Here is a 19,013-nt window from a genome sequence, read left to right as displayed (position 1 = left end):
TATCACAAGCAAGTCTGATTTGGATTAGTAACTAGGGTTGCCTGTATGCATATTGGAGGGGGCGGGCACGCAGTATGTATTCTGTAAATTATGTTAATAGGTTCCCTTTGTTCTAAGAATACAACCCATATAAAGGATGTACAAACACCTGATCCATGGTCATGCCTCACTTTTTATTATATCAGACGTTTTCAGAAGGAAAACCCAAAAAGGACCCCAAGTATCCTTCAGTCCTTGAAATTTAACTTCATTGGAACCAATGAACCTTACTTCCAAATCAAACTCTTACCTCATCCTTTTGTGAGACAAGGCACGTCTCGCAAGTTCGACTTTCTACTCTTCCTGTATCTTCCCTCAAGGCAGTGCCTTTTGTTGTAATAATGCATTTTCTGAGCATCTAGTGTCCCCTGGTAGGGCATGTGCAGATAGTTTCTTCCATGCTGTTTTGTGGTCATATACTTCCCTCCCCTACAAGAAATTGCACCTGTTGTAGACGCTCGACCTCATTGGCCATAGCAGGATAGAAGACCATTATTTATGGGCCCTTTGCACACATTAACATTCATTCCTGCAGGTGTCTCTTGAACCAGAACCTCAGGACATCTAATACAGCTAATCATTGGAAGATTCAGGGAAGACAAAAAGAGCTACTTTATGCCATGCATTATTTTTAGTGGAGGACTGGATATGAACTCCTGTGCAGGAGACATGCAGCAAAGTAGGAAGACAGTCTCTACATTAAAAGGGGCGGGGGATTATTCCAAAGGGTTGGAGAATAGCATAGGCAGCTAGGCATGCATGCTCAAGAAACAAAATTTCAAGATGCCTCTAGCTAAAAAGGTGGAGGTTTCATTTCATGTTAATTTGCGCCTGTATCTTCAATAAATAGCCCTGTCCCTGAGATTTAGAATCTGATGACCAATCTACATTTCAGGACCACTTTTGGTTCAGGAAAGGGGGGAAATACAAGACAGTATAGAAATAGGACACTAATTTCTTCACCTGCTGCGTTTTGGTCTGTTAAAGGCAGAGGAGGAGGCGGCGGCCTCCTAAGGACCAGGCTTTACCTGTGCCTTAGCCACCTACTTCTGGGACTCCCATCACACGGTCTTCCCCTGTGCCTGATGGGACAGAGGCAGCCAACACAACGCCCTCCAGACTTTGCTGAGGAGGAAGGCACTCAAAAAGCAGGAGCAAAGGCCAAAGCTGCTCTTGCAGCGGGACTCTTGCTGGACGTGGGAAACGTGGCTTCGTCGATCGCTTCTAGTTCCTGACTTCCAGCTTGCCCCCCCCCCTCCCCGCGCTGAGTCTGAGGGCCAGTTGCCGAGGCGGGCAGCCAGAGATGCGCCTCCGGCCGCGGGACGGCGCTGCCGGGCCGTCCAGAGCAGCGAGGGCTTCCGAGGTCGCCGCCGGACTTCCGGTGCCTCCTGGGCGGGATCGGGCTGCGCTGAGCTGCTCTGCGCTTCCTTCCGGCGCCTCTTCCGCCCGTGCTCCCTCGGCTACCTCCCGGTCTTCCGCCCGGCCGCGCTCGCTGCTTTCATGGGTCCCCCCGGCTCCCTCGCCGCGCGGCCCTTCCGTTCCGCCCGCCGGCTCCCTCTCTGCCTCGCCCGCCATGCCCGGCTCCTCGTCGTCCCGGCGCGGCCCGGCGGCCTCGGCGCCGCACGTCTCGGTCTTCCCTTCCCCGCAGGAGCTGGGCTCGGCGCTGGCGCAGCTGGTGGCGCAGCGCGAGGCGCAGTGCGGGCCGGCCGGCCGCTTCTCGCTGGGCCTGGCCGGAGGCAGCCTGGTGCGCGTCCTGGCCCAGGAGCTGCCCGCCGCCGCCGCCTGCCCGGCCCGCTGGCTCCTGGCCTTCGCCGACGAGCGCCGCGTCCCGCTCAGCGACCCCGAGAGCAACTACGGCGCCTACCAGGTGGCCCGAGGGGGAGGCTCTTTCGGGGGGCGGCGGGGTCCCGGGGGCAGCGGACCCCGCCTTGTGGGGTTCGCCGCACCGGCCCAAACAGATCGGGCTGGCCCTCCGGGATATAGAAATGAAATAGTCATCTTGTTTTTACTAATTATATAGTGCCGTTGATGTACTTTACAGAATATTATCTATAAGCTAAAAAGAAACCAGCCCCTGCCCCGAGGGGCTTACAATCTAAATTTCAACAAGGGAGGAAAAAGAGGCAATTTATATGATGCTTTCATCAGCTAGTACAAAAGTTGGAAAGAACCACCATAGATGGTTTTGTTGTTATGTGACCTGTGGTTACCTATTTCAGACGTACCTCCTTTCTAAAATTGCTGTACCTGAGGACCAAATTGTTGTTATCAACCCTTCGCTACCAGTGGAAGAGGCAGCTGCAGATTATGCAGCAAAACTGAAAGAGGTACAGTTGTGTGTGTTTTTCAGACAAGGTCCCATGTTGGGACAAAAAATCCTTGTGTGTTGAGAGTTAATGGACTGAGCTTATTTACCATTCATTGCTTAACTCAACATCCTAAATTTTGAGTTCCTGGCTAGAGCTCTTCCTAGTCTGCTCTGCATTAAATGGGCTGAGGGTCTTCTCAGTGGTGGCACCCCAGTTTTGGAATGCTCTCCCCAAAGAGCCATGCCTGGTGCCTATGTTAGGGTTTTTTTGGTGCTAGGTGAAAACCTTATTTTTCTCACTTTTCAAATTCAATTCTTTTTAGTTCTTAGAACTATTTTGCTTTCTTCTTATTGGTTTATAATTCTGTTTTTATTATTTGTGTGAGAGTTTTTTATGCGGTTGAATGGGTTTTTTATCCTTTTTGTTCATTTTGACCTGGTCCAACTCTTATATATGGATTAATATTTTGATTGAATTTGTAGTTTACTGATTTCAGTTTTTGAACTGTGCCCAGAAGACACAGTTTGTTGTTTGCTTCAAGTTTCTCCTTGGCCCTATTTCAAAGCCACACCCTTTTCCTAAGAAATCTTGGGGGGCAGGAAAGTGACGCTTCATGCAACACTGAGGTCAGTCAACATGCAGAAGATGACCTCAAAAGGGAGGCTAGTGCTGCAGTACAATTCAAGCAAAACCGAAGGTTGCAAGGGCTGTGTGTGTTGGCCAAGGGAGTTATTTGTTTCTCTCACGCTCGAATCAAGCCTAGAGGGATCTTCTAGGAATAGTCAGAAATATGCATCTCTCCTTGCTAAATGAATTGGGTCTCCCCTCCCCCCTTGGCCCCCCTGACAGCATGACAGCTTGAAGACTCAAAGCACTTTGGAAAATTGCTGGTGGGAGGCAAGGTCTTCCCTCTAATGCATTTGAAGGTCGGCTGTCCCTGACTTGGACACACCAAGGAATTGGCTGCCTGGCACTAAGGTATTTTGGTGCCAGTCAAATACCTTTTCCCAGGCTTATTATCAACTTCCGATGATATTATCATGGCTTCTTCGTTTTTCCTGCCATTAGGATTGCGATGCTGTTCCATTGCATTTTTACTTTTATTTTAAGCTCTGTAAAGCACAATGATAATTGTATATTGAAGGGCAGTACTGAAAATGTGGTTGATAAATGTGTGTTCTCCCATTCTGTGTAGGCCTTCCAAGGCGAGGATATGCCTGTGTTTGACCTCTTGATCTTGGGAGTGGGACCAGATGGGCACACTTGCTCACTCTTTCCGGATCATTCTCTCTTGCAGGTGAGCCAGGGTGTGGAGCTGCAGTGAACTTTGATCATATAGAACATGGTTTGGCAAACTAAGGCCCGGGGGCCGGATCCAGCCCACCAGGCTCATAAATCTGGCCTGCGGACCGCTCAGTCAGTCTCTGTGTGCTGATCTAAGCCAGTGCGGTGCAGCATTTCCTTCAGAAGAAGCCATGGATGCCTCGCCGCGCGGGGACTGACTTCCGCGATGCTGGCATGGCTTTGGATTGGCTGCAGGAAGCTCCTGCAGCCAATCCGAAGCCACGGACACCTCTGCGCAATGCCCCTTCTTTCCCACTGAGGCGGCCGCATATGACCAAGGGCCGAGTGGAAGGAAGCGGCAGCGGCAGGGAGGCTGCCTCCGCCACCCAGGCCAGTGGCATGGGCTCTGCACCCCTGGCCGAGGCAGAGGACGACAACAGCGACGCTGCCAAATACGAAGCAGCAGTGGCTGTGACGAGCGAGATGGACTCACAGAGCTCATTGGGCAGCCGCGGCGGCAGCTCCAATGGCGAGCGCTGTGTCGACAAGTTCGGCTTCCTTGTCTCCAACAGCAGAGACGGAGCAGAGCAGGAGGCGTGGGTGTTGCGCACTGGGCGCGCTTGCTATGGGCAGGGGCACTCTTGCCAGTTTCATGAGAGGGTGGGTATAGGCTCACCTCGAGCCCGGGATTGGCTGGCCAGAATCAGGAGGCAAGTGGTATCGGTCCCCACCCCCCACCCCACTTTGTAATAACCTCAAGTGCTGCAGAGGTGCTCTCGCCATGCACAGGGGCACTGTTGCCATTCCGGGGATTGGCCTGTCTCTGTTCTTGGCATAGGTTCCTTCGTCGCCCCCCCAAAAATTTGAGGGAGCCACCCCCCCAAAAAAGTTGATGGACGTTGCCTTTTGGTGTGCACGTGTAAAGCACACTGCGATCGATTATACAGGGTGGGGCTTACTTGCCTCTCCCAATATTTTATTCAAGGTGGCACCCCATATTCTTGGGGGGGGGGTAGGTGGAAGTTTCTCTCTCTCTCTCTCTCTCTCTCTCTCTCTCTCTCACACACACACACACACACACACACACTCAGCAGGGCACTCTTCCCATGGTCAGGAGGCACACTCTGTGCCAAGAATGATGAGCTGTGGTAGGAAAACCCCATGGAAGGGAAACTGTTTGTGGTGTGGAGATACTCTTTCTGTGGGCAAGGGTACCCTTCCCTGTTTGGGAGCTGGCTTGTGTCACTTTTTTTGGGGGGGGGTAGGTGGTTGAGGGTGAATAGGTGGTGACTAAGTTTCTGTAACACACAAAACACATATACACCCCCCCATGGAAAACGGACTGAGAGCGGGATTAAAATCGTTCTTCATTTTAAATATTGTATTGTTTTTCCTATTTTTTGTGCACTACAAATACAATATGTGCAGCGTGCATAGGAATTCGTTTGTTTCCCCCCCCTCAAAATATAGTCCGGCCCCCACAAGGTCTGAGGGACAGTGGACCGGCCCCCTGCTGAAAAAGTTTGCTGACCCCTGTCATAGAATCACAGAATTGGGGGGGGGGGGACCCCAAGGGTCCTGCAATGCAAGAATCTCAACACGTGGTCCCTCACCCAGTTTGAAACCAAATGTGTCTGCAGGTTTATTGCTGCACTGCTCCTCTCTTGACTGGGGAGCCTCAGGCTCAGGACCCAATGCAGCCCCCCAGGTCTCTCTGTCTGCCCTTGGAACGCTCTCCAGGCTGCGCCCCTCACTGGCCCTGCTTTGTCCCCTCCTTGAGTTTATGTTTGTGTCCTTGAACAGGATCCTGCCTCTTGCTTGCCTGGGTGCAGGATAGAGGGGTGTGCATGACTGAGTGAGTAGTGCAGAAGCTAGACTCCTCTTCCAAAGCAGCATTCACATTTGTTGAGTCACACTCAGCCTGAAAAGGGTTCTCCACCCCTGTATGAGCCATGTTCCTTTCAGAGGTCATGCCTCACAGCGTCTGAATAAGGAGGAGAAAGTAGAAGGGGCTGCTGTCTATCTAGCTGGCTATTTTAAACTGCTGAGGGGAATTGGATTAAGGCTTACTGGTGTCTTGCTTTGTCCTGAAGGCAGGCTGCCTGACACATTTCAATTGGATTTTGTTCTGGCAGTGCCAAGTGGGAATTCACTGGGCAGCTGGATCTTTGAGAGTGATGCTCTCCCACACTAGGAGCTAGCTACCCATTGAGCTTCTAGGTCAGGTGTGGGGATACTTTCTGAGCCCAAGGACTACAGTCCCTTCTGAGAAACCTTAAAGTGCTTGGCAGGGCCAGAAGCAAAAGGGGGCTGAGTAATAAATGTGCATGCTACTTTTGTGCAGTAAGCACTTTGGGCCAAATTTAGTTAACCAATCTCGCTAGCAGAAGTCTGCACAAGGACTTTCCCCACTTCTCCTCTCCCACTGCCCAGTTGGTTAAGGGGGTTGGGCAGGAGAACCTCCAGAACAGCCCACAAGGGGAGGAGAGGGGAGATAGTTCCATCAGACAAGCAGAAAGGCTTGCTCTCATAGAGTTGAAGTCCTCTTTCTGTGTCCTCCATCCAGGACACAAGACACATGATGAGGGTTCAAGTGGGCATTCTAGCCAGGCAAAAGCACCCAAAGAGGGGGCAGAGCTGGGCTGGTGAGGGGTGTGACTTGACACCTAGTCCCTCAGTTCCCCATTCCTGCTCTGTGTTAACCTCCAGATGTTGTTGGAGGACTCCAGCTCCTGTCAGCTCCAGCGGTTGTGGCCAGTGGAGATGGGAGTGGAGATGGGAGCTGAGAGAGGTGGACCCGCGACCCCTGTAGGTTCCCCACCACAACCACTGTAGGTGGCTGCAAGGCATGACAAACTGATTGCCAGGGGAACAGATCTGGCAGGTGGTTAAACTGAATATTCTGGACACTTTCTTGTTATGTTATCTCAGATTTTGACCAGGTGTTTGCTCTCCTCCCCTTTCTCTTTGCCTTGCATCATCTGCTTTCATCGGACGGTGACTCTTGACTCCACCCCTTTTCCTCTTATTCAACTACCTTTACTCAAACAATTCCCTTAGGATATTTGAAGTTTTTTGAAACTTATCTTTGGGGACTATCAATCAATTTAAAGATGAGTTATTTAACCATCTGCCTCCTAACTGATCAATATATTAAATTAAATTTAAATACATTTGTATTGTACCAAAACGTCAATAGAGGTTTCTGTTTGAGATGTTGGAGAAACCACAAGGGGACTTTTCAGTTTAATAAATGGAGCTACCTGTTGGCTATTAGAAGGGAGAGCCATAATATTTTCTTTTTCATTCCTTATTGCAATAACACACAAGAACCCAAATAACTTTAGAAATTAAACAGTGCAAACTCACAGCCTCTCAGATTAAAATTGCCCCCAACATTGAATCAGCTTAAGTTTTAATTGCTTAAATGTCTAGTTCAAACTTGCTGTTCTAGTGTTTGTGTACTAGTGTGTGTATCAGTGAAAATCTTGATCTATTTTTTAAAAAAGAAATCTCATCAAAGATGCATTTGTTTCCCGACCTTTTGAAGTTTGGGAAAGTAAGAAAATAGCAAGTTTGGATATGGTTTTAAATGTACCTTGTAAATGTTGAAGTACATTAAATAGTCAACTCAAAAATATGTTTCGGCAGCCATAGGCAGTTGAAACATTCCAAAATGGAATGAAATGGTTTCTAAACACTTCCTGTGTTTTGCTTTTGCTTCTGTTGAAACCCCTGTTTTAAAAAAGGAAATGGCATCACTTGCCTAGCAGAGATAGAAGTACCAGAGCTGTTGGGTTCTAGCCTTGCATGTCCCGGAAATAATGTCTGACGAGGTGTCAGCATTACACTTCCAGGGGCCGGGACCACTTGCGTCTCCCCCATTTAGGGCATGTTGATATTACTGCTTACAGCACTGCTGCTTCAGGTAAGTAAAGCTGATGTGAGTAAAGGGTGAGAAATCTCTTCTCTCTAATTGGGTTTTATACTGTGCCCTATCCCTGAGAGGCTTAGGAGTCAAACAGGATTGCTTGTATGTAACAGTTAAATGCTTGAGTAACTCCTTTTTCCAATTGGAGTATTTCAGAAGCTTCTGCAACAAGAACGACTAAAAAATATGCAGAAACATTTCACCAAATTCAATATTAAACAAACCCCTAGCTGTTAAAACCATCTTGCTCATCCCAGGGCACTTCCTTGCAGATTTCTTGGGGGGGGGGGGATTATGGTTGCACTCATTTAGTTTATCAAGCCTGCAAGCCACTCCCCATCTAAGCCTGTTCTGCAGATGTGACACCCCCCCCCCACACACACACCCAGTGTTGTTGCAGCACTTCCCCTCTTTTGGCTGTCCTCTCCCTTTGTTCCTGTGCCCATTTCTGTCTGTTCAGACAGCATGTATTTGGAGAAGCAAGAAAATATCAAACATAGCTGGAATCAGTATCAATCTTTTAGGTGCCAGCCCCCCTTTCCCAAGTTGACAAATATTCCCAATTCCTAGCTGCAATTGTTGCTCCATCTAAGTGCATGGGCAACCAGATTCCAGGGCATTCTCAAGTCTGGAGTGCTCCCAGGACTTCCATTTGCTGTTAACTGCTTATGGCTACATATATAGTCATGTCAAATTTCCTCTTTTGCATTTGTGTTTAAATCTCACTCAACCTTTCTGTGTACCCGGCCACCTTGCTTCATTTCTGGGTGAAGATATGAATTTGCATGCATTCTTCACATTCTTTAAAGATGACTGGCCGGCTGGCTCTCAAGACTGGTTGCTCTGCATGGATGCTATGGAGGCTTGAATACCAGTGTCTGCCCAGTTAAAATATCTAGGCTTGCTCTTCAGAACAGGTGCTTGGCTGATGCCACAGATTGCCAGTAATGTGCCTGAGAATAGCTTTGTGGAGATCCTTTTCAATTATGGGCTTGGCACAATATGGTGTAGGCAGGGCTGTGACAGAACACCCCTAATCTCCCCTCCCTCCCTCCCTCTTTCCTGTGGCAGGAGCGGGAGAAAATAGTGGCTGCCATTAGCGATTCTCCAAAGCCACCTCCGGAGCGCATTACGCTGACCCTCCCAGTGTTGAACGCGGCTCGCAGCGTGGTGTTTGTGGCCACTGGGGACAGCAAGGCTGCCGTGATTAAGGTAACATGCATCCTGTGGCTTCTTTCTCACAGGTTTGGAGGTGCGCTGGATTCCACCCTGGGAAAGAAGAGAATGGATTTGTTGTGGGGGGTGGGTCAGGAATACCAAGAGCTAGGAAACTTAGTACTGGTAGGTTTTTACCTGGGGTGGGGTACCTGTGGTCCTGAGTCCATTTTTGGATCACAGCTTCTAGCATCCCTGGACATTGGCCATTCCAGCTGGGGTTGATGGGATTTGGAGTCCCAACAAGGTCTGGAGAGCTTCAGCTTCTCCTGCCCTGGTATATCTGTGGAGGAGTTAAACAGAAGTGTTTCAGAGTTAAATCAGATTTTTGACTGAATCAAACATTAACCTCCTAAAGATGCAACATGTTGAGTGTTTTAGAATTTACCTGTCTTAGAATTCCCCAGGAAAAGAATACACATCATCCTTGACAGAGCAATTGCATGAGGATGGTGAGGCTGTTGGGAACACACTTCTTGGCTTTTTCTGGGTTCCTAGAGAAGCAGCAGTGGAGCCACATGGCAGCAACACTTAAAGCAACTCTGGCTTGTTTCTTCCAGCATTAGCTGCTTTTGTCTGGGAGAGGAGAACAGCTTCAACCTCATTAAATGCTTGAAAGAGGTGTTCTAAGCCAGCCTGGCATGTGGCCTGATAGGAGTAATCAAGTTAGTATTGTCCACACCTGCAGCAGGGAACTGGCGGCCCTCCCGGCATTGCTGGACTGTCTCCCACCATCCCTGACCCTTAGCCAGGCTGCCTGGGACTGGTGGCACTTGAGATGCCAGTAACATCTGGATGGGTGCAGGATTCCCACCCTTAGCATACAGCGGCTGCAGCAGCTCTCCAGGGATTTGGACGAGGAGATGCCAGGAATGGAAGGAGGGGCTTTTCCGCATGTAAAGCACGTGCTTCATTATTAAGCTATGGCTCTCTATTTTATAATGGTTTTTTTAAAAAAGTAAATCTCTTTAAGATGTTTTCATGGGAAATGATTCACAAAATAATAAATAATACTTTGCCCCGCAATTTCATGTTCTCTCTCCCCACTCTGATTATTCAAATTCATCAACTTCTGCAGGCTGGATTCTTTTTGTGTAATTCTGTTTCTGTTAGTTTTGGGGCCGAGGGAGCTTATGGAGAGAACTGGAGGTCCAGCCCTTGCCACTGGGTGTCTATCTTTCCAGAAGCATTTAGAGTTTAAAAACACCCCTTTTGTTCAAACTGCTGCCTCTGCTACACCCTACCAACCTACCTGGTTTCCAAAGGCATGTCTGATTCAGTAGATATCAAGGCTGCTAATCATGCAGTTTTGGGTTTGAATTCTGATTCTTATCTTTTGTTGGAGATGTGGTGAGGGAAATCTCTGTAACGTCTACATTTTGAGTACTGTGCTAATCATTAAGTTCCAAGTGATTAGCTTCTAACATCCTGTTTTTTGGGACAGCGTATTTTGGAAGGTGATGAAGAGAACCCACTGCCAGCTGCCCTGGTCCAACCCCACACTGGGAAGCTGTATTGGTTTCTGGATGAGCCAGCTGCAAAGGAGTTGACAATTCCCTTTGAGAAGCACTCCATCTTGTAGAAGCTCATGTTTCAGGTTGGGGAGAGCCCATCAAATGCAGGTTGTGGGATAGAGCCCAGCCTGCCAACATTCCAGGTCACGGTCTCCACATCTGGTCGTAGCGCTCAGGAGCGGCACTAAACTAACACTGTTCCCCCCCTTCCTTCCTCCTCTTAAAAAAAATTAATGAAGTGATACATTTGTGGAGCACTGTGTAACCAATATAATTATTTCTTTAGCCAGGACAAAGTGTGAAATGGGGGTGGGGGGACGCTTGGGTCCAGCTACTAGTTGTAAACAGAGTTGCAGGGAACAGCGTTACAGTCTTTTATCATGTGAACAGTCTAATGTGGTGTAAAGTGAGTGCACAATTAAAGATATAAAGTACAGCCACTCCATGTTGGCACTGTGTGTTCCTCTCTTCCTTGTGTGATTTTTCTTTAATATGGGGACAAGAGTGAAGTCTCTTCTGCATTGGCACTCATTATATATGGATGCTGGGTCAGTGCACATTTAACATACAGGGTACTAGCAGAATTTATATGGCCCTTGGTCGCAGTGTATTTGCAGGGCAGTTGGGGTCAACTTTGGCTGGCAAGACTCAGTTGAAACCATGTAGATGGGAGAGGTAGAGGACGTGAAATGCAACGGAGCCAACTCACCAAAGCTTTGCAGTGACATCTAAAGTCTACAAGCTTCTAAACGGAGATAAAGAATGTACAGGAGCATCTTGAGACGTTAACAGAAAAGCACAGCCAGATGACTGCAAGCCTTGCCCACGTTTGGCTGGCACTGCTGCTTACAGCTGTCAAAGGAAAAGATGTTCCATAGCCCTTCCCTGTGGGAGGAGGCTGAGCAACCCAATGGCCTGCACAAGAGGGGGAGGAGGTAAATTCTGAAGCACAGGAGCTCATCATGTTAGCTTCCCAGTGACACCCCCAGGGAAAGAAAAAGCAAAAAAAAAAAAAGGCAGGCAGCTTTGTTGCTCCATTATTTACATATCCCAGAGAACAGCAGTCTTTGTAGTGTCAATCATAGAATAGTGAAACAGGTGGATAAGCAGGTAAGTACATTGCTTGCAAGTCCTGGGTTCACATCCCTGATCAGCCATGAAGGTCCTCTGGGCCAGTCACTGTTTGAACCTAGCCTAACTAAGGTCGCAGCTGCACCTTGCTTTTAAAGCAGCATTATACTACTTTAACCGTCATGGCTTTCCCCAAAGAATCCTTGGAACTGTAGTTTAATCCCCTGAGTCCTTATGTCTAGTGCTTTCCAGCCTTATAGGGTTTTTTTGCGGGGGGGGGGGATGAATGAGTGAGAGAGAGAATCCTAGGGATCCAGACTTCTATACAAAAGAAAAAGGCCCACTTCACAGTGAAAGGCAAGTCCTGGTCCCACTCTATTCTAACTGGGTCAGACCACACCTGGAGACCTGGGTCCAGTTCTGGACCCCACAATTTAAGATTTGTGCAGAGAAGGGTGACCAAGATTATCAGGCATCTGCAATCCAAGCCTTATGAGAAATAGTTGAAGAAGCTGGTGTGTTTAGTCTGGAAAAGAGGAGGCTGAGAGGAGATATGAGAGCCATCTTCAAATCTTTTCAGGGAAATCTGTCCCATGGAAGAGGCAGTAAGCTTGTTTGCTCCTGCTGGAGGGTAGGACTCGAACCCATGGCTTCAAATTGCCAGAAAGGAGATTCCAGCTAACTTTCTGACAGTAAGAGCTGTTTGACAGAGGAACGGTCTCCCTTGGGAGGTTGTGGACTCTCCTTCCTTGGAGGTTGATAGGTGTGGGGTGCTCTTGGATTTTTTCATAGAGTACGGATGCAATGTGTGCAACAATGCAGTTCTCCCCTTATTTACTCAGAAGGGGACAGGGAAATCCACTGTTGAAAGTGGCTTTCATTATTATTATTATTCCCTGCCCATCTGACTGGGTTTCCCAAGCCACTATGGGCGGGTTACAGCATCTATAAAAGCATAATAAACATTACACATTAAAAGGCTTCCCTCTACAGGGCTGCCTTCAGATGTCTTCTAAAAGTGTATCTCCTTGACATCTGATGGGATGGTGTTCCACAGGGAGGGTGCTACTGCCAAAAGGAAAGTGCAAGTTCCATGCATCACACAAGTTCTAGATGGCCATTTGCCATGGTTGCTTCAGTTGAGATTCCTGCATTGCAGGGGTTGGACCACATGACCCTCAGGGTCCCTTCCAACTCTACCATTCCGTGAGTCTATGATCCTATGAATCCCGGAGTTATGGAGTTAACTGAGATACAGTGTGCAAGACTTTCCCCCTGCTTTGCCCCCTTGACCTTTATTCTGCTCTTCCTGCTCTGGCAAAGCTTTTCTCCATCGTTTTGCCACATTTAGCTTCAGCTGCTTCATTGTTGACCAGCTCATCTGCTGCTGAATGCACAGGCATATCGACAGCAAAAAGAGAGAGAGAAGGCAGCTCTTGTAGGACATTCTAGTATATATTAGGTAAAGGGACCCCTGACCATTAGGTCCAGTCGTGGCCGACTCTGGGGTTGTGGCGCTCATCTCGCTTTATTGGCCAAGGGAGCCATCGTACAGCTTCTGGGTCATGTGGCCAGCATGACTAAGCCGCTTCTGGCAAACCAGACCAGTGCACAGAAACGCCGTTTACTTTCCCGCCGGAGCGGTACCTATTTATTTACTTGCAGTTTGACGTGCTTTCGAACTGCTAGGTTGGCAGGAGCAGGGACCGAGCAACAGGAGCTTACCCCGTTGTGGGGATTCGAACCACCAACCTTCTGATCGGCAAGCCCTAGGCTCTGTGGTTTAACCCACAGTGCCATCCGCGTCCCTCCTAGTATATATTACTCATTTATTTTTAAACAAATTATATGCTGCTATTCATAAAAAAGGGACGCAGGTGGCACTGTGGGTTCCTCGGCCAATAAAGTGAGATGAGTGCCGCAACCCCAGAGTCAGCCATGACGACCTAATGGTCAGGGGTCCCTTTACCTTTACCTATTCATAAAAAATATTAGAGCAGTGTACAACAATTACATGTAAAATCACACAATAAAAACTATATAAAATGTTAAAATCAGAGACCAACAAGAAGTTTCCCCAGCCACTCTGGGCGGCTTACAGCATATTTAAAAATGCAACAAAACATCAAACATTAAAAAACAGAATATCCTGTACAGGCAACAAACAAACCAATATATCAATAGAAACCAGTAACAACAACAACAACAACAATAAGCGGTTTATTATACCCAACTTAAAATAACTGCCAACCCCAACAAAACATTTAATCAACCTCAACCTGTCAAAAACAAAGCAGAAGAACCCAAATAAGAACCATTTAAAGCTTTGTAAAACATTTTAGCCATTTGTCCCAACCCAAGAGTTGTTCCAGCAATGTCCCAGCCCCTTTGAGCTGCTCAAGGTGAGTCTGGAAAGATGTGTTCCTAATTGGGCTACATATAAAGACCTCTTGGAAGAAGAAGATTACAAACTGAAAGTGAAAAAATACGAGGAAATAAAACATCACCTGATGGGTTGGCTACAATATTATCAATCAGTAGAGGTATTTAGGATAGATAACAAAAAGGGTTTTGCAGTGGAAGAATAAAAAAATAGATAACGATCTAATACCAAACAAGAAAAGAATAATTTCCAGTATGTATAGACTCCTTTTAGAATGGGAGGTGAAAGATGAGGAGGTAAAAGAGATCACGATTAAGTGGACGAAAGATATTGGTAGGAACATCCAATTATCAGCATGGGAAAGATTGTGGAACAAAACATGTTGTACACTAAAGGAAAATCTTTTGAAGATGTTCTACAGGTGGTATATAAGGTAAAGGTACCCCTGCCCGTACGAGGCAGTCTTGACAGACTCTGGGGTTGTGCGCCCATCTCACTCTAGAGGCCGGGGGCCAGCGCTGTCCAGAGACACTTCTGGGTCACGTGGCCAGCATGACAAAGCTGCATCTGGCGAGCCAGCGCAGCACACGGAAACGCCGTTTACCTTCCCGCCAGTAAGCGGTCCCTATTTATCTACTTGCACCTGGGGGTGCTTTCGAACTGCTAGGTTGGCAGGTGCTGGGACCGAGCAACGGGAGCGCACCCCGCCACGGGGATTCGAACCGCCGACCTTTCGATCGGCAAGCCCTAGGCACTGAGGCTTTTACCCACGTAACTCCCAGCAAACTCCAAAAAGTATAAAATGAGATCGTAACACTTGCTGGAGGTGTGGTGGGATTGGGGGAGGGGAAAAAAAAGGATTTTTGGGATATTATATAAGAGGAGCTGAAGAATTTGTTTTGTTTTGTTTTAATAATTTTTCATTAAACTTCCAATTTATAACAAATCAAATCATAATCCAATTCAAAATAATAACAAATTTAAAAAATTAAAAAAAAACAAATTACAATCCGAATTATTAAATTTCAAACAGACTTCCCATATTCTAGACCTCTGAAGAACTGTGAAGAATATGTTTAAGCAAACCTTTATATATATAAAAAAAACCCAGAAGCTTTCTTGTTGAGTATTTTGGACTCGGATATACCAAACGAAAAAAGAGAATATTCTTATATGCCACAACGGCAGGTAGAATATTAATAGCTAGGCATTGGAAAAGTGAAAAAGTACCAACAAAAAAGGAATGGCAGATAAGCTATTTGAATATCTTGAGTTGGCAACAATGACAGATGCGATTAGGAGACAACCTAACCAAAAATTCCAAAAGGAATGGGGAATATATAGAGATTATGTGAAAAACCAGTGTCCCCAAGTAAAAACTTGGATTTGCTTTGATTAACTTTTGCAAACCACAGTATGAATTATTAGTATAGTATGTGGAAAACAGTAGAAATTGAGAAAGGATAATAGGAGCAGTTTAACAAATAGATAAAATAGACCTGTTTAGAGGAAGATGGAAGTCTATTTGAGAAGAAAAGGAATGAAGATTAAAGAATATGGTGACATAAGTCAATATGCAAGACTGATGGATTTATGGTTGCATGTATGTATTTGGTATGTTTTTTCCTATTTTCTTTTCTCTCTTTTTGCTTTTTTATTTCTATATCTTCTTTTGTTTGTAGTCATTATTTTGGTGATTTTATTGTGTATGTTTGTAGTAAGTAATAAAATTAATAAAAAGCAATTTCTAAAAAGTGTGTTCCTAATCACCTGCATAAACCTGGCAGTACAGAAAACATTTCAGCATGGAAGCAGAGGGCAGCAGCTGCTGAATCTCTCTTGGCACAATATTCCACAGTGGCGTAGCGTGGGGGGCGCAGGGGGGGCCGGCCGCACCGGGCGCAACATCTGAGGTTAGGGCAAATCCACAGGTTAGGGGGCGCAAATCCACGGGTTAGGGGGCGCAAATTACTTGCCTTGCCCCAGGTGCTGACAACCCACACTACGCCACTGATATTCCACAATACCGGAATGTGATTTGTTTTGAGGTACAAAGCTTCTCCGTCTTAGGGTGGGCAAACAGGTCACATAATTTCTTTTCCTGGCCCTTTTCCTGCCCTCCTCCTTTCCTTTCAGCAACACAAGTGAAGAGGGGGGAAAGCCTTTTCCCTTTCCTTCTAGACCACCTTCTGGACTGAGCGAGAGGCAAATGTGGGGGAAGAAGAGGGCAGCCCAAGACCTCTGGGCACCTGAGGCAGACCCCAAGATGGCACCCTTTCCCTGCCTGGGGAGAAGGGCTGAGGGAAGATCTGCATCAGGAACAGGCGGGAAGGAAAGACTTGTCAGGATCTGCTTCCCCGGTGGATCCTGGCCCCTGAGGCAGCACCCTCCCCTTGCCTCCTGCCCCTCACTGAAGTCTTATCTTTGTCCAGGGGGCGAACTTCTCCACTGTCCTCCATCCAGGCAAGGGGGAGGCCTGACCCAGCCGGGCCAAAGCCCTCAGGGAGGTGTTGATGCACTGGAGAACCTTAATCTGTTGATGCTGCCATGCAAACAAACAACATTGCTTCTTGTACTATTAAAGTCTTAACATAAAAATAGTCCGTGCTTTTTTCCTGGTGGAATGCACCAGAACCCAGTTCTGGGATGGTTTTTTGGTCAATCTACTTACCTTCTCTATCTCCCCAAGCTGTCACACTGCAGGCTTTGAAGTCCAGCAGATCTGAAGGGCCACAGGTGCTGCATCCCTGATCTACACCAGCAGACCTTCCACCTGGCTGCAGCCGTGGCACCATGGGAGTCACCTGTTGGACTGGGGAGAGAACTCTGAACAAGAGACCTACCTTTGCTGCCAGTGCTGTTTTGAAAGAGCAGAACCAAGAGCCAAGGAGGTTGGCTTAAAGAAGAGGCAATGCTGTGCACTTATCTTGGAGCAAGTTTGTGGGACTGCTGAATGGGTTTGCATAGGATTGGGCTGCACAGCAGCCCTCCTATGCAGACTTACTTGGGAGTAAGCCCCACTGAATTCTTATTCTTAATGGGTTTAATATTAAATCCAGTGATCGCCTTTCAAGGCAATGTACAAACATCATCTGAAATGAAACCACACAAACTATACCATCAAACCAACAATGGCAATAACGTTTAAACTATCACTAGTGATAGAACAGTGACATCACACCCAAAAGCTACTTAAAACTGAGTAGCACTTCTAAGTAAACACACAAAGGCAAGCCCCCTGCCTTTCCACACTATTTAGAGGGACAAACAGCACCCACTATTTGCTGGGACAAACAGTAGCAAACTTTCCAGCTGTTGGTAGTTGTGTGTGTTTAAACACACCTGGATCACCACTATGGGGACTGAATAAAGCAGGCTTTCAGTTGGGTTAAGCAAAGAGATTGTTGTGTTCAAACATCCCCCCGGGACAGAAGATGTGTGCTTGGATCACAGTCTTGTTCTGATGCAACTCCAGATGTTCTAATGCAGCTGGCTGTGACTATTTCCTACAGAACATACTATGTGCAGATGCATTTGCAGCATCCCTGGCTGCAAGGTGTGTGTGGGGGGGTGCTGGGGGGGGGGGAGGTTATCTTGGGACACAGAGCTGCAGCTGCACTTCCTGCCACTCCACTAAATAATTCCAAGAAACAAACCTGGATCTTGTGAGTGTCCAACTGGCAAATCTGGACAGGCCAGATGCTGGAAGACACCCAAAATGGCTGATAGGAGAACGCTGTGTCAACATTTTTTCATAGTGTTGGTGGGAGCCTTGCAGATAATCTCATCAACCCAGAGCTAGAGAGAGACACCTGCCCCCCCCCCAGGTTGATTGTCCAGTTGCTCCTTTCTCCCAATGATCAACTGAAATGCCCTCTGGGACAGCAGAGAACATGTCTTTGCCTTGAACTGTGTGGTGGTGTAGTGTGGGAGGGACCACAGGGCGGCTGCCCCAGGCGCATTTTTTTTTAAAAAAAAGATATTTATTGAAATTTTCAAATTTAATACATTAAAAAAGAATCAAAAACGAAAAAACAAAAAAGTTTAAAAACACATAGAGTTCACAATCCTTATTTTTCTATAACATATTTCCTTGACTTCCCCACACCTCCCCTTCTTATATTCCAATTCAAATTGTTAATTCAGCAAGTCCTTATCCCTAATTTTTGACCTATTTCTATTTAGTTCATTAAAAAAAAACCCAATTTTGCCTTATCCATACTTAAACATCAATACTTATACATCAGTACTCATTCTTAAAACATTTTTCTAAAGTCGACCCAAATTCCCTTCCACAAATTCCCCAATTTTCATACAAATAACAAAACCAAGTAAAAACAAAACAGATTGTAATTATGTACCCTTTGGATTCCCAAACCCCACCCCCCTTTCCCAGTTTCAGTCCCCAACAAATGTCCATCAGTCTTAGTCTACTATCAGCCTGGAGATCTCACGTCCGAGGCTCTTAATTCTCTCTCAATTCCTCTCTGCCGGTTTTTTTTTTGATAGTCCTTAATATTAAACACCAGATCTCGGAGAAGCTCTAGCCCGACGGGATCCATGTTTCTTCCAGCCAGACCTCCATACTTAAAAGTGGAGCCCGAATCTTGTTTCTTACTCCTTTCCAGTCCAAATGTCCCCAAAGCTCCAACTTCCACCTTAAGCAAATTTGTAATCCTTGGGTCTTCAGATCTCCACATAAGAAGATCTCTCCATTCTTCAATCTCCAATTCAGACCAGATTTTCAACATCAAATTCTTATTTTCCTTTGTTGCCGTCATGTCAGGCCTCTGGCTCTCCTTTGTCATCTGCAAAATTACAGCTCCTCCTTCCTTTTCTTCAGGAACAACATATATCTCCTTCTCCACAATCTCAAAGCTCTCAAGTTTCTCTTTTTGTCCAGTTGCATGGACTTCCTGATTCAAATCCGTATCAAATTCAGTGATGTTGTTTACTGTTAAGTCCAGAGTTGTAACATTTGTAGCCAAAACATCAATTTGGCCTTGTAACTTTCCCAAGAGAACAAAAACTCTGTCCAGTTCAGCTTGAATTTTCCCTCCTCCAGCCATTCTTGTAATGTCCCAAAACCCCCTCTAGATGGATTTTGGTTACTTAATATTCCTTCCAGTTCAAATCCAAAAATCAAGTTAGTTTATATCAGTTCTTCCTTGTTTTCAACAAATTGTAACAAATATAACCAGCAGAAACAACAGAAACAAAGTTCTCTTTTTCCGTCTTGACAGCTAATTTGACAGCTGTCAAACTCT

The 19,013-nt window shown here is 46.6% G+C and overlaps 1 protein-coding gene across 1 annotated transcript; it reads left to right on the top strand.

The window, feature by feature from the left end:
- The first annotated feature begins 1,321 nt into the window (after positions 1–1,321).
- PGLS (6-phosphogluconolactonase) lies at positions 1,322–10,732 on the top strand. The gene is made up of 5 exons (XM_028721146.2): positions 1,322–1,906; positions 2,259–2,366; positions 3,544–3,645; positions 8,635–8,775; positions 10,223–10,732. Exons 1-5 carry the CDS (start codon positions 1,343–1,345, stop codon positions 10,358–10,360), a joined length of 1,053 nt encoding a protein of 350 aa, XP_028576979.2. The 5' UTR covers positions 1,322–1,342; the 3' UTR covers positions 10,361–10,732.
- The last annotated feature ends 8,281 nt before the right edge of the window (positions 10,733–19,013 follow it).

This window comes from Podarcis muralis, chromosome 2, assembly GCF_964188315.1.
Source record: "Podarcis muralis chromosome 2, rPodMur119.hap1.1, whole genome shotgun sequence".
In the NCBI taxonomy this organism is placed as follows: domain Eukaryota; kingdom Metazoa; phylum Chordata; class Lepidosauria; order Squamata; family Lacertidae; genus Podarcis; species Podarcis muralis.
This window is presented reverse-complemented; position numbering and strand designations above follow the sequence as displayed.

Coding starts and splice junctions, on each gene's coding strand:
- PGLS (XM_028721146.2), top strand. CDS start 1,343: ATGCGCCTCCGGCCGCGGGACGGCGCTGCCGGGCCGTCCAGAGCAGCG. Junction 1,907..2,258: donor GCAACTACGGCGCCTACCAG/GTGGCCCGAGGG, acceptor TACCTATTTCAG/ACGTACCTCCTTTCTAAAAT. Junction 2,367..3,543: donor ATGCAGCAAAACTGAAAGAG/GTACAGTTGTGT, acceptor CATTCTGTGTAG/GCCTTCCAAGGCGAGGATAT.